At 38.8% G+C, this 14,353-nt stretch overlaps 2 protein-coding genes across 4 annotated transcripts in view; one reads left to right on the plus strand and one right to left on the minus strand.

Moving 5' to 3' along the window:
• Positions 1-14,353, plus strand: part of CENPP (centromere protein P) — a 345,180-nt gene that overhangs the window by 143,532 nt on the left and 187,295 nt on the right. The gene's annotated exons all lie outside the window — the stretch shown is intronic.
• The window catches only part of ASPN (asporin), a 41,838-nt gene that overhangs the window by 3,711 nt on the left and 23,774 nt on the right, over positions 1-14,353 (minus strand). The window contains exons 5-7 of the mRNA XM_054033773.1: positions 13,828-13,938; positions 12,130-12,223; positions 8,268-8,406 (exon numbers count right to left, since the gene is read on the minus strand). Of these exons, the coding sequence (XP_053889748.1) occupies positions 8,268-8,406; positions 12,130-12,223; positions 13,828-13,938 (344 nt within the window). The remainder of the gene's footprint in view (positions 1-8,267; positions 8,407-12,129; positions 12,224-13,827; positions 13,939-14,353) is intronic.

Here is a 14,353-nt window from a genome sequence, read left to right on the forward strand (position 1 = left end):
GAAAGTCACTGGCTAAGCACCTAGAACCAGAGTTTAAGTGTTGTCAGCTTTTGAGTGCTGTGTAGCCTCTTTTGCAGATGAAAAGAGAATATTTTCTTCATTTCAGTTTATTCAACTAGTTCATTTCAGCAACTAGTTCATTCAAAGTTAAGAAACTGATTTGGAACTGAAAATGCAGGAAAGCTTATTTTCCTCTTCCAATCTAAGAATAAAAACTAGATGTGAGCAGATGAGATCTATTGGTTGCAAAATCTTGAAGGATATGGTAACCAGAAACAATTAGTTCAATTCACTATTTACAGATAACACTTCCTTTGTTTAATAAATTAGCTATTTTTAAATGCAAAATATATTTGGATAAATTTCTTGTATATATTAAGCACATTTAAAGTAGTTAAATATAAATAATAATTTTTAAAAATGATGTTTTTGTGCATTTTCAGTTCAATTCCAATTTCCATAGAAGTGGAGCTTGATACAAATTGCAAAGAAAATGAATCATCTAGTAAATAAGAAATGCTTTATTTCCAATTTTCTCACATAGCAAAAAGTAAAAATTAATAATCTGAGTAACAATTTAAGCAATATAATTGGTGACATAAATGTGTAGAGACATAGTATAGTCTCCTGGTTAGCAAAAAGAAGTACCAAATTTAGTGTGAAGGCTATATTTGGTTTCAAATCAACATATTTTAATTGTTGTCAATCAATTAGGTTAAACCTTTCCTCAGAAAAAGAAAAAATGATTAAAATTGGTGATTTAAATTCCTTTGATTTAAATCAGTCTACCCTGCAAAAACTTTAACATACAGTTAACCTTATTCCTTTCCAGAACATTTAGTTTAGTGACACTCAAAATTTTGAAAACCAGGAAACGAACAGTTAAGCTGGCTAACTGTTTCAAAATGTATTTGTAAACAGGGAATCGTCAATGAATGGGTGTGTTTTCTGGTTGGGTCCAGAAGGGATTGGTTCTTGGCTTTACTCTATTTAACATTTTTATTAATAACCTGGAAGAAAACAAAATCATTACTGATATAGTTGGCAAATGAAACAAAAATTGGGAGAGTGGTAAATAGTGAAGAGGACAGGTCAACGATACAGAACAATCTGGATCACCTGGTAAGCTGGTGTCAAGTATCGGGGGGGTAGCCGTGTTAGTCTGGATCTGTAAAAGCAGCAAAGAGTCCTGTGGCACCTTATAGACTAATAGACGTATTGGAGCATGAGCTTTTGTGGGTGAATACATGCATCCGACGAAGTGGGTATTCACCCACGAAAGCTCATGCTCCAATACATCTGTTAGTCTATAAGGTGCCACAGGACTCTGCTGCTGGTAAGCTGCGTGCAAGCAAACAGTATGTGTTTTAATATGGGTAAATGTAAATGTATACATCTAGGAACAAAGAATGAAGGCCATGCTTAGACAATGGGGGACTCTATCCTGAGAAGCAATGACTCTGGAAAAGATTTGGGGTTCATGGTAGATAACGCTGGTCTACAATTTTTGAGAAGTCGTCTGCTTCAGAGATAAAATGTGCTATTTATTATGTATTTTGATGTGCTGAATTCAAATATGACAATTAAAACAACTGATTGGCTACTGTTTCTAAGATATTTAAGTTTTTACATTTTATGTCTATGCATATTGTGTAGATAGTAGAGTTTTAATCATAAATTGTAAACCTAGGTCTTTTCATGTGTTTATGGTTGCTTTACATGATAATATTTCACCTGTTCTGTTTATGTAACACTTTAAAAATCAGCAAAAGGGTTATATAAATAAAATTTATGATGAAACAAAAGGCAAAAAACTATTATGTACATAGTTTAGTCCTATTCAGTGTCTACTCGGCGCTTTTTGGCTTGTCTCTTGTATTCATTAAATGGAGCATTTCTTGTCACTGTCCAGCAATAGTCTGCAAGCATTGATGGGCTCCATTTGCCCTGATAGCGTTTCTCCATTGTTGCAATGTCCTGGTGAAATCGCTCGCCGTGCTCGTCGCTCACTGCTCCGCAGTTCGGTGAAAAAAAAATCTAGATGAGAGTGCAAAAAATGTATCTTTAATGACATGTTGCAACCAAGGCTTTTTTATGCCTTGAGGAGGTTTTCCACCAACAACCTGTAGTTGTCTGCCTTGTTGTTTCCGAGAAAATTTATTGCCACTAACTGGAAGGCTTTCCATGCCGTCTTTTCCTTGCCACGCAGTGCATGTTCAAATGTGTCATCTCGAAGAAGTTCACGAATCTGAGGACCAACAAAGACACCTTCCTTTATCTTAGCTTCACTTAACCTTGGAAATTTTCCACGGAGGTACTTGAAAGCTGCTTGTGTTTTGTCAATGGCCTTGACAAAGTTCTTCATCAGAACCAGCTTGATGTGTAAGGGTGGTAACAAAATCTTCCTTGATTCAACAAGTGGTGGATGCTGAACACTTTTCCTCCTAGGCTTCAATGGCTGTCGGAGTGGCCAATCTTTCTTGACGTAGTGGGAATCTCTTGCACGACTATCCCATTCGCAGAGAAAACAGCCGTACTTTGTTTATCCAGTCTGCAGACCAAGCAAGAGAGCAACAACCTTCAAATCGCCACAAAGCTGCCACTGATGTTGGTCATAGTTTATGCACCTCAAAAGTTGTTTCATGTTGTCATAGGTTTCCTTCATATGGACTACATGACCGACTGGAATTGATGGCAAAACATTGCCATTATGCAGTAAAACAGCTTTAAGACTCGTCTTGGATGAATCAATGAACAGTCTCCACTCATCTGGATCGTGAACGATGTTGAGGGCTGCCATCACACCATAGATGATGTTGCAGGCTACAAGATCACCTTCCATGAAGAAGAATGGGACAAGATCCTTTTGACAGTCACGGTACATGGAAACCCTAACATCACCTGCCAGGAGATTCCACTGCTGTAGTCTGGAGCCCAACAGCTCTGCCTTACTCTTGGGTAGTTCCAAATCCCTGACAAGGTCATTCAGTTCACCTTGTGTTATGAGGTGTGGTTCAGAGGAGGAGGATGGGAGAAAATGTGGGTCCTGTGACATTGATGGTTAAGGACCAGAAGTTTCATCCTCTTCCTCGTCTGACTCAAGTGAGAATGATTCTGGTGCATCAGGAACCGGCAGTCCTTCTCCGTGGGGTACTGGGCGTATAGCTGATGGAATGTTTGGATAATGCACAGTCCACTTTTTCTTCTTTGACACACCTTTCCCAACTGGAGGCACCATGCAGAAGTAACAATTGCTGGTATGATCTGTTGGCTCTCTCCAAATCATTGGCACTGCAAAAGGCATAGATTTCCTTTTCCTGTTCAACCACTGGCAAAGATTTGTTGCACAAGTATTGCAGCATATGTGTGGGGCCCACCTCTTGTCCTGATCTCCAATTTTGCAGCCAAAATAAAGGTGATAGGCTTTCTTAACCATAGTGGTTATACTGCACTTTTGTGATGCAAAAGTCACTTCACCACAAACATAGGAGAAGTTATCTGCACTGTTCACACAAGTACGAGGCATGTCTGCTCACTTTGGCTCAACAGAAATGTGTCCCTTTGCAAAATCAAACACTGACAAATAAGAGAGCATGACACTGTATGATTTCTAGAGCTGATGTAGGGCAATTTGTTCAGCAGAGTGATGTAAGCTTCATTATGATTGCATCATCCATGACTTCTAGGACTAACATGATGCAATTCATATCATGTATGACGCAATACCAGCTTCAGATTGCATCATTCATTGTTTTGCCTAAAAAGCAAGTACTGTCCAAACCCAGTCATAGATTTATTCATCGATCCAGTCAAAGATGTATTTTAGTCATTTCTGGTTTAAATTGAGATCCCTTCCCTTTATAACTCACTTATCCTCCGCCATTCCCAAGTCAAGGGTGGTATATACTGACCCAATAGCATATCTTGAAAATTAGAGCCAATCAACAATTTTAAGCATCATTTTCGTTCTCAATGACCCAGAATTAGTAAAGTTTGACTACATTTATTTCAGAAGCATTTTGGCTGTAGAGCAGTGTAATCAGCTGAACATAAGCTCTCAGTGCATCTCTCTGGCCAACAGGATAATGCTGCTATTGGATGTATAAGCAGGGGACTCTTGAGTAGGTGTAGAGAGGTTATTTTACGTTTGTATTTGGCACTAATTCTACCACTGTTGAAATACTGTGTCCAGTTGTGGTGTCCTCAATTCAGGAAGGATGCTGAGAAATTGAAAAGGGTTCAGAGAAGAGCCCAGAAGCATGATTAAAGGATTAGAAAACATGCTTTAAAGTGATAAACTCAAGGAGCTCAACATACTTAGTAGGGTTGTCAAGTGATTAAAAAAATTAGTCATGATTAATCAGTAACAGGATACCATTTATTTAAATATTTTGGATGTTTTCTACATTTTCAAATATATTGATTTCAATTACAACACGGAATACAAAGTGTATGGTGCTCACTTATATTTATTTTTGATTGCAAGTATTTGCACTGTAAAAAAAACAAAATAAATAGTTTTTTTCAATTCACCAAATCAAATCAAGTACTGTAGTGCAATCTCTTTACCATGAAAGTTGAACTTATGAAGATAGAATTATGTCCAAAAAAACTGCATTCAAACATAAAACAATATAACATTTTAGAACCTGCAAGTCCACTCAGTCCTACTTATTGTTCAGCCAATGGCTCAGACAAACAAGTTTGTTTACATTTGCAGGAGATAATGCTGCCCACTTCTTGTTTACAATGTCACCTTAAAGTGAGAACAGGTGTTCTCATGGCACTGTTGTAGCTGACGTTTCAAGATATTTACATGCCAGATGCACTAAAAATTCATATGTCCCTTCATGCTTCAACCACCATATAGGGAACATGTGTCCATGATGATGATGGGTTCTGCTCGATAATGATCCAAAGCAGAGTAGAATGATGCATGATTATTTTCATCATCATGAGTCAGATGCCATCAGCAGACAATTGATTTTCTTTTTTGGTGGTTCAGATTCTGTAGTTTCTGCATTGAAGTGTTGCTCTTTTAAGACTTCTGAAAGCATGCTGCATACCTCGTCCCTTTCAGATTTTGGAAGTCACTTCAGATTCTTAAATCTTGGGTCAAGTGCTGGGGAGGGATAGCTCAGTCCTTTGAGCATTGGCCTGCTAAACGTAGGGTTGTGAGTTCAATCCTTGAGGGGGCCCTTAGGGATCTGGGGAAAAATCAGTAGTTGGTCCTGCTAGTGAAGGTAGAGGGCTGGACTCGATGAGCTTTCAGGGTCCCTTCCAGTTCTATGAGATAGGTATATCTTCATATATTATTATTATATTATTTAGCTATCTTTAGAAATCTCACATTGGTACCGTCTTTGCGTTTTGTGGCATTTGCAGTGAAGGGGGGGACATACAATTCTCCCCCAAAGACTTCAGTCACAAATTTAGTTAATGTTTTTTTTTTAATGAGCTTTATCAACATGGAAGCATGTCCTCTGGAATGGTGGCCAAAGCATGAAGGGGCATACGAATGTTTAGCATATCTGGCAAGTAAAAACGTTACAATGCCGACTACAAAAGTGCCATGCAAATGCCTGTTCTCACTTTCTGGTAACATTTTAAATAAGAGGGTAGCATTATCTCCTGTAAATGTAAACCAACTTGTTTGTCTTAGCGACTGGCTGAATAAGAAGTAGGACTGAGTGGACTTGTAGGCTCTGAAGTTTTACGTTGTTTTGTTTTTGAGTGCAGTTATATTAAAAAAAAAATCTACATTTGTAAGTTGTATTTTCACGACAAAGAGATTGCACTACAGTTCTTGTATGACGGGGTATGCAACCTATGGCATGTGGGCTGAAGGCGGCACGCGAGCTGATTCTCAGTGGCAGTCACAATTTCCAGGTCCTGGCCACCGGTCCTTGGGGCTCTGCATATTAATTTAATTTTTAATGAAGCTTCTTAAACATTTTAAAAACCTTATTTACTTTACATACAACAATAGTTTATTATAGACTTATACAAAGAGACCTTCTAAAAACATTAAAATGTATTACTGGCATGTGAAACCTTAAATTAGAGTGAAAAAATGAAGACTTGGCACACCACTTCTGAAAGGTTGCCGACCCCTGTTGTATGAGGTAAATTGAAAAATACTATTTCTTTTGTTTATCGTTTACAGTGCAAATATTTGTACTAAATGTGCTGGCTGCTGCTTCCCACAGCCCCCATTGGCCTGGAGCAGCAAACCGTGGCCAGTGGGAGCTGTTATCGGCTGAACCTGCGGACGCGGCAGGTAAACAAACCGGCCCGGCCCACCAGGGGGCTTACCCTGGCGGGCCGCGTGCCAAAGGTTGCCGATCCCTGCTCTGACTGTTCTGCCTGATCAGCAGATTTGGCTCATTCCTGATGTTATTTTTGTTCATGTTTCTGGTAAACATGGCCTAAATTTAACACACAGCCTTAACAAGGGAAATAAAAAAAATCCGCAGTCTGAGGTATCTGACTTACTTTACTTTAAAAAAAAAAAAGTAATGCTAGTGATAATTTTACAGCCTTAATATGTCTTGCTAGCTATCAGGGCTAGAAACAAATACTCTAAACTGTTGGTAAACTTAAATTATTGGCTTTGCAGTAGAATAAAATCATGGACATGGCAGATTGTGAAATATTAGACCTTAAAGTTACATCATTCTGATTGCCATCTTGCTTTTCTCTTCCCACTTATGCAATATTGTATTGCATATGAAAGCATTTTGGATTCTGATTACTGTTCTAACCTTGGCATGTTCCTAAATTCCAAACCTTAAACCTGCATCATTCATTTCACCTTGATTTCCCCCTCTACACTTCAGTTTCAACTTGATTTTAATAGGTAATCTCATAAATTTGTAGGTTTGGAAATAAATGTTTTTCAACATGGGAATGAAAATATTTCAGTCCCAGCCTGTGTCTGTGTACAAGCCTCTGTTACATATTTACTTATTAACTATTTGCCCTGTTTTGGTGGGTCAATGGTCAATTGTCGTCTTAGATATTACTTTACCACACAAAATACCGTTTGGGCTGTTTTTTCTTTGCAAAGAATTGCTTATGTTGAGTGATTCTGCTACTTGCATTTGGTTATCCCTTCAAACACGTATATTATTTCCCATTTTTCTGTTTACTCGTGGAGGAATTCTGGGCCAAAAAATTAAAAAATAGGCACCAAAAAAAAATATTCTGCACACAATATTTCAAAATTCTGCAAAATTCTGCATATTTTATTTGCCAAAATAACATAATATAATCATGCCAGTTACAATTATTTTGGTAATTTATTTCAAAATATATGTCAGCAGGTATTTTCAGTAACAACATAGACCAAAAAAAAAAAAAAGATTCTGGTAATTTTTTTTTTTGACAAATAGATTCCTTACGAGGCATATTAACACAGAACTTTGTGTAATTCATTTAAATTACAATACAGAACTGTATTTCCTGCACCTGTCAGAAACAGTGCAAAGGCTTGGGGCAGTCAGAGGTAACGGAAGAGCTGAGTGGGAGAGAAGGAGCCTGGGAGTGAACCTGGAGGGTGTTGGGTGTGGGTGGGAGGTTTTTTTTTTAGAGGTGGGTGGGATTGTTAGGCTATTGGGAAGCCTCCCTGATGCACACCCTAGTTGACTCCAAGCCTCTCCCATTCAGTCAGGCACATCTTCCCCTGTCCCCTTACCCTTCATCTCCATGGGTCTCTGCTGCCCCCATCCCAAGGGTCAAAGCTGTCACCCCATTAGCTCCTGAGCCCAGGCTCCAATCTGTCCCCCCCACTAGCCATTCTGAACCCCAGTCTGTGACCTCCGAGCAGCCCTGTGTGCCCCACTCTGTCCTAACCTGGCTCCACGGGCAGGGTTTTAGAGGAATTCTGCAGCACTGAGCATAGAATTTTGTATTTTCCCGCATAAAAAACATTTTGCCTAGGAAGTGCTGCAGTTCCGCCTTTTGCCCACTAGAGGCCGCTGTGGCACTAGAACAGCCGGCATGAATGCAGCTGGCTGTTCTGGCACCAAGGAAGCCTCTGGTGGGCAAAAGGCTGAATTGCAGCATTACTTAGGCAAAATGTTTTTTATGCAGGAAAATACAAAATGATGCGAGACAAATGAATTCTGCATGTCCGCAAATGCGCAGAATTCCCCCAGGAGTATCTGTTGTAAGAACAGTATCCAAGATACATAATTGTTAAAGTAATTATGTTCCGTAAGCAGCATAACAAAACAAAAATAAAACCATCTGTAGTGGTGTATTACCTGCAGATATTTCAGATCAGGTAGTCCGGGAGGAACCTTTTTCAGTTTGTTGTTTTCTAGATGTATTTCTCGTACATTTGGTATACTGGAAAAACTTCCATTTTCCACATCTTTGATTTTATTGTTTCCCAGTCCCAACCTAGAAATAAAATAAGAAAGCTTAACTGCTGATGCATGGTGATTTATAACAGCATTGCTGAGCATCCTTTTCAATCAAGTTTTGCACACAGGAGTATACAGGAAAAAACTAAAAATCAGAAAAGGAAAAAATGTTAATTTTGCTATAAAATAAATCAGCATTGGTCTATGAAACTAACCTGGAACAAGCAACAGAGGGTCCTGTGGCACCTTTAAGACTAACAGAAGTATTGGGAGCATAAGCTTTTGTGGGTAAGAACCTCACAGATGCAACTGAAGAAGTGAGGTTCTTACCCACAAAAGCTTATGCTCCCAATACTTCTATTAGTCTTAAAGGTGCCACAGGACCCTCTGTTGCTTTTTACAGATTCAGACTAACACGGCTACCCCTCTGATACTAATCTGGAACAGAACATTTGCCCAATTTAGCTCCACTTAAAGGGCAATATTTGGTCAATTGTATATTAGTTATTCAATTGGTATGCAATAGTTATTCTATCAGGAGCAAACATTAAAACAGAACAAAAAATCCGCAATATTTGTATAAATAAACCATACTCTTTACATGGACACCATCATAGGACCTAATCACATCGGCCACACCATTTGAGGCTCATTCACCTGCACATCTACCAAGGTGATATATGCCATCTGTGACATTGTGCAGTCTATATGGTTTTATAAAAATATAAGTGAATATAATGTAACTGGAATATGCTTCATGCAAAAGGTCTCTTGTTAGGTATCATTACAAAGTTTATAATCTACTGAGTGTGATCATGCTATTTTTATAAATGTACCACTCTTGTATCTAAAACTAGAAATATGAAATATAACTCTGAGGGCCTATTGTCATTATGTAAAGGGTGGGCCATTAATGATGGTTTGGAATCTTGATGACTCCCATTAACCAGGACCATTGTCTGCAGATAGCTGTATTTACCTGTGAGTCTTCCTGTATATGTGTGTGCTGGCAAGTGAGTAATGAAGTCTTGCAGTGACATGTGATCATGTCACCTGAACTGGAATCCATCTTTAACCTGGTGCTTTTCCAGTGAGGGGGGGTGGAAACCCAGAGGGACAAAGTGTTCCCGCCTTAGAGAAAAGATATATAAAGGGGTGGAAGAGAACAAGGGGAGAGAGGAGCCATCATGAAGAATCCCGTAGCTATCACCTGAGCTGGAATAAGAGCTGTACCAGGGGAAAGAATTGTGCCCAAGCCTGGAAGGTGTCCAGTCTGAGAAAAAACTTACTGAAGCATCTCTGAGGGTGAGATTATCTGTATTCAGTTTGATTAGACATAGATTTGCGCATTTTATTTTATTTTGCTTGGTGACTTACTTTGTTCTGTCTGTTACTACTTTGAACCACTTAAATCCTACTGTCTGTAAAAATCACTTTTTATTTAGTAATTTACTCAGAGTATGTATTAATACCTGGGGGAGCAAACAACTGTGCATATCTCTCTATCAGTGTTATAGAGGGCGAACAATTTATGAGTTTGCCCTGCATAAGCTTTATGCAGGGTAAAACGGATTTATCTGGGTTTAGACCCCATTGGGAGTTGGGCATCTGAGTGCTAAAGACAAGCACACTACTGTGAGCTGTCTTCAGGTAAACCTGCAGCTTTGGGGCAAGTGATTCAGACCCTGGATCTTTGTTGGAGCCAGACAGGAGTGGCTGGCTCAGCAAGACAGGGTGTTGGAGTCCTGAGCTGGCAGGGAAAACAGAAGCAGGGGTAGTCTTTTGCACATCGGGTGGCAGCTCCCAAGGGGGTTTCTGTGATCCAACCCGTCACACCATCATGTGCCAGCAATGCCCCTCTGCCATGTACATTGGCCAAACTGGACAGTCTCTACGCAAAAGAATAAATGGACACAAATCAGACGTTAAGAATTATAATATTCAAAAACCAGTCGGAGAACACTTCAACCTCCCTGGTCACTCAATTACAGACCTAAAAGTCACAATTCTCCAACAAAAAAACTTCAAAAACAGACTCCAATGAGAAACTACAGAATTGGAGTTAATTTGCAAACTGGACACCATTAAATTAGGCTTGAATAAAGCCTGGGAGTGGATGGGTCATTACACAAAGTAAAAACTATTTCCCCTACTGTTAGTCACACCTTCTTGTCAACTGTTTGAAATGAGCCATCCTGATTATCTCTACAAAAGTTTTTTTTCTCCTGCTGATAATAGCCCATCTTAATTGATTAGTCTTGTTAGAGTTGGTATGGCAACACCCATTTTTTCATGTTCCCTGTGTATATATATCTTCCTACTGTATTTTCCACTGCATGCAGCCGATGAAGTGGGTTTTAGCCCACGAAAGCTTATGCCCAAATAAATTTGTTAGTCTCTAAGATGCCACAAGTACTCCTCGTTCTTTTTGCTGAGACAGATTAACATGGCTACCACTCTGAAACCTGTCACATTTAAACAAATAGTATACCCAATCAATACGTTTATGCACAATGAAAAATAATATTTTTGTATTGTTATAATATAGACACAGTATCAGGAAAAATTAAAATTTTTATAGAACTAAATTTATTCATCTTCAGCTTAGTGTAACTCTTCATATCCCCCAAATTCTCAGGAGTAGTTACTGTACCTCACTTTTATTTTCTACTTTCAGATTTCCTCTTCACATAAATTGTCACTCACACTTTAATTTAGTCTCAGGCAGTGACAAGTTGCAGGGCTAAAAATATTGTTTCAAAATGTTATGGGGACAAAACTGAGGAAGGGAAGGACAATGTAAAGCTCTCTTCACTCCCCTCTATTCTAGTTTCTTACATTGAATTGGAAGCCTTGCAAGCAGCTCCCAGCTTAGGTTTCTAAGAGCAAATTCTAAATTCAAAGTTACTCAGCCACTTTTTCAGAGTACCAGCCTTGGAGAGGAACTCTCCTACTTATACTCGCCTGCCGTTTTCCCATGCACTCTCTACTGGGTGCCCTAGTTCCTCCTGTACTAGATGCTGCTTTTTCCCCTTTTCCTCCCTTGTGAAGAACTGCATGACTCCAGCCAGCTCTCCACTTTCTCAATACCTTGCTCCCCACCTCTTAAAAGAGCAGAAATTCAGAGGCTGCTTTATTCTTCACTCACCCTCACCCTCCTGAGAGGGGAAAAGAGTACCAGGAAACATTTATGTTGAATCTGCTGAGCAGAAATGTGCCAGCAAAAAGCAATATGATCAATCTGCTGCTGCTTTTTCCCCACACTGCTCAGGAGGGCAATAGATTTCCAGCAGAGGAGATAATCGTGTCAGTTAGGAGACAGTTGGGAGCAGTGATCATGGAGGCAGGGTATGTGGGGATCTGGGAGGAGGTGGTTTGAAGTTAATTGGTGGAGTAGATTGAACCAGCCAGGTATTTAGAGGCTGTAGAGTCTGAGCACCTGAAGCACTTAGAGTACTTGCTTGAACCTGGTATCTCCTGGCATGCTCCTAGGCACTCTGTCAAGACAAAGACTGGTGTACCATACAGCACTCCAAAAGGTGGCAAATGTAAATGTTCTTCTATCCGTGTTTTCCCTCAACAGTAACATTAAAGAGGCCACAGTTTGGACATCATTGTTCTAATGTAATTACAAAATTTATGTTTTAATCTATTTCATTATACTGTACCCTATCCCAAAAATGATGGAGAAAATCCTGGACATTTTGACATTCCACCAAGTAGTGCTTCTGGAGGAATCATTCTACATATTGCATTTTACCTTTGAAGATCTTTGTACCGAATAAAATCCTCGAGTTCAACTGCAGTAATTTTGTTGTCATCTAGATGAAGCTCTAGTAAAGAGGATGGTAGCCCTAAAGGGAAGAAAAATCAATGTAATTTAATTGGTTAAAATATTTATATTTATTAAATTCTCGACAACTTCCTCCCTTTTTATTTTGGGGAGGGTTGGAAAGGTGCTGAGTTTGCTATCTGGATCAAAAAATAAAAATGTATATTCTGTTTTTGATTTTTCTAGACTTCTTCATTTGTAGTTTAAATAGATAGGATTTGTTTTTCAGAAGTATTGTTGACCTGAATATTTGTTTTTCTCTTTGAAATTTTATAATGAAATCAACAATAAATGAACTTTGACTAATTATTCATCATCTGTTTTTAAAAAAAATTAATATATTTATCTTACCCTAGATTAGTTAAATATTCTGGCAAATTGATTAGATATTTTTATAAGTATTTTAATTTTAGTGTCCAATATCTTTAGATTTCTGCTGTCTTTCTTTTGAATTTTTCTTGTTGGATTTTTGTTTATATGGTCAAACTCTGCCACCGTCACTGATATTGAGTAATACTTTACTCCATGAATAATCTCACTGAAATCCATGTATCTACTTGTAAATAAGGGTGAAAGAATCAGGCCTATAGATGGTACTGGATTGTGCTGCTGTTCAGGTTTGGGAATAATCTACAGATTCTCAGACCAGAGGAGAATCATGCCTAGCATGGATTAAATGTTTTATTAGGCACAAGGGTGCAAGATCACATTTGACTCATAATCATAAGCCTAGGCATAACTCAATATAGCAAGGACATGTGGTTTTGGAGGAGTTTCTGTGTTTTGCCTATCTGAAAAGTTACATGCTCACAAAGAGGCATGATCGAAGAGGAATCATATCCAGTAATTGTCCTCCATGTGGAATCAAAAGCTTGGATTTTTAATGCTTCAACTTCTTGAGAAGCATCTCTGTTAACAAAAAAAAATAGGTTAAAATTTGAATGGAAAGGAAGTATTACTTGGAAAGTTGATCATTATGTAGGTTACTTGGAAGAGGAATAAAAAAGAAAATAACTGTTATTTCAGATTGACTGACTAAGTACCTGTGGCAGTTTTCAGTTACGACACTCGCTAATTCCCAGGTATTCTTAGACCTGCATGGTTCTTAAGCGTTTGGGAAAGGCTGCCAGAGGAAAGTTAAAGAAGGGAGTTGAATTTGTTGGGAGGCCTAGCCCAGTTTGTTCTCTGGGCTAGACTGAATTGCCCCTCCTTGCTGTTGGTTTGTTACTGTTTCTGCTGCTTCTTGACCTTAATGAAGGTGGCACACACCATCTGAACAGAGTGGGACAGTGGGAGAAGTGAATCTCCTCAACTACTGAGAACAAGAGAGTGTCTACCAGTGCTCAGTAACAGCATGCCAAGGATGAAAAAGGCAGATGGGAAGGATGGGCAGCTACTTGTGATGGAGTGGAGAGAGGGGAACAAATTTAGAACCCATTGGATAGAAATAACTATTTTGAATATTGTAATGTTGTACTACAGAAATTCAAAGAAAAATAATAGGTATGAAATCAGGTTATTCAGGAGAACATTTGTGTGGGGGGAAGATTCTTATTGTACATAGCACACATCTGAAAGTCCTATAGATTATTCGGGCATATCCTTATTAAAAAAAAGAACCCATACCTTTGGGAACTGAGGTCAGTTTAGCTTCTGCAATTCTGATGTGATAGACTGTCATGCCTTCAAAAGAACCTGGTTCTATTCCAGCATTGTCCAGAGGATTTGCGCTCATTTCTGCCAAAGCAAGTATTTTATAATTAAACTAATACACATTGCATGCTAATTCTAGTATGTCTAATTATACAGGGCTTACTAAAAGCTACTCTGCTTTCACCTCACTTGTAATCATTCTGACTGTTTTGGTAATTTGATTAAAAAAAGCATGGTTTACATCACTGAGTTTTAAAATTTCTGTGCTATAATTCAGAGGAGATTGTCCTGGGATTATGCAGTTTGTGCATACTTCTTTTTAAATGGCAAATCCCCGCCCCCGAATTCTACATTGCAAAACAGTCTAGAGTTCCATGGAATAACCTCACTATGACCATGGATTATAATTGGAATTTTGAAGTGGCTCCTGTTGGCTATGCAGGAGCAGTTGGATGCTGCCTGTTGGCCTCTTTGGAGAGGTACATGTCTCTCACAGTTT

This window comes from Malaclemys terrapin, chromosome 7 (assembly GCF_027887155.1).
Source record: "Malaclemys terrapin pileata isolate rMalTer1 chromosome 7, rMalTer1.hap1, whole genome shotgun sequence".
NCBI lineage: Eukaryota > Metazoa > Chordata > Testudines > Emydidae > Malaclemys > Malaclemys terrapin.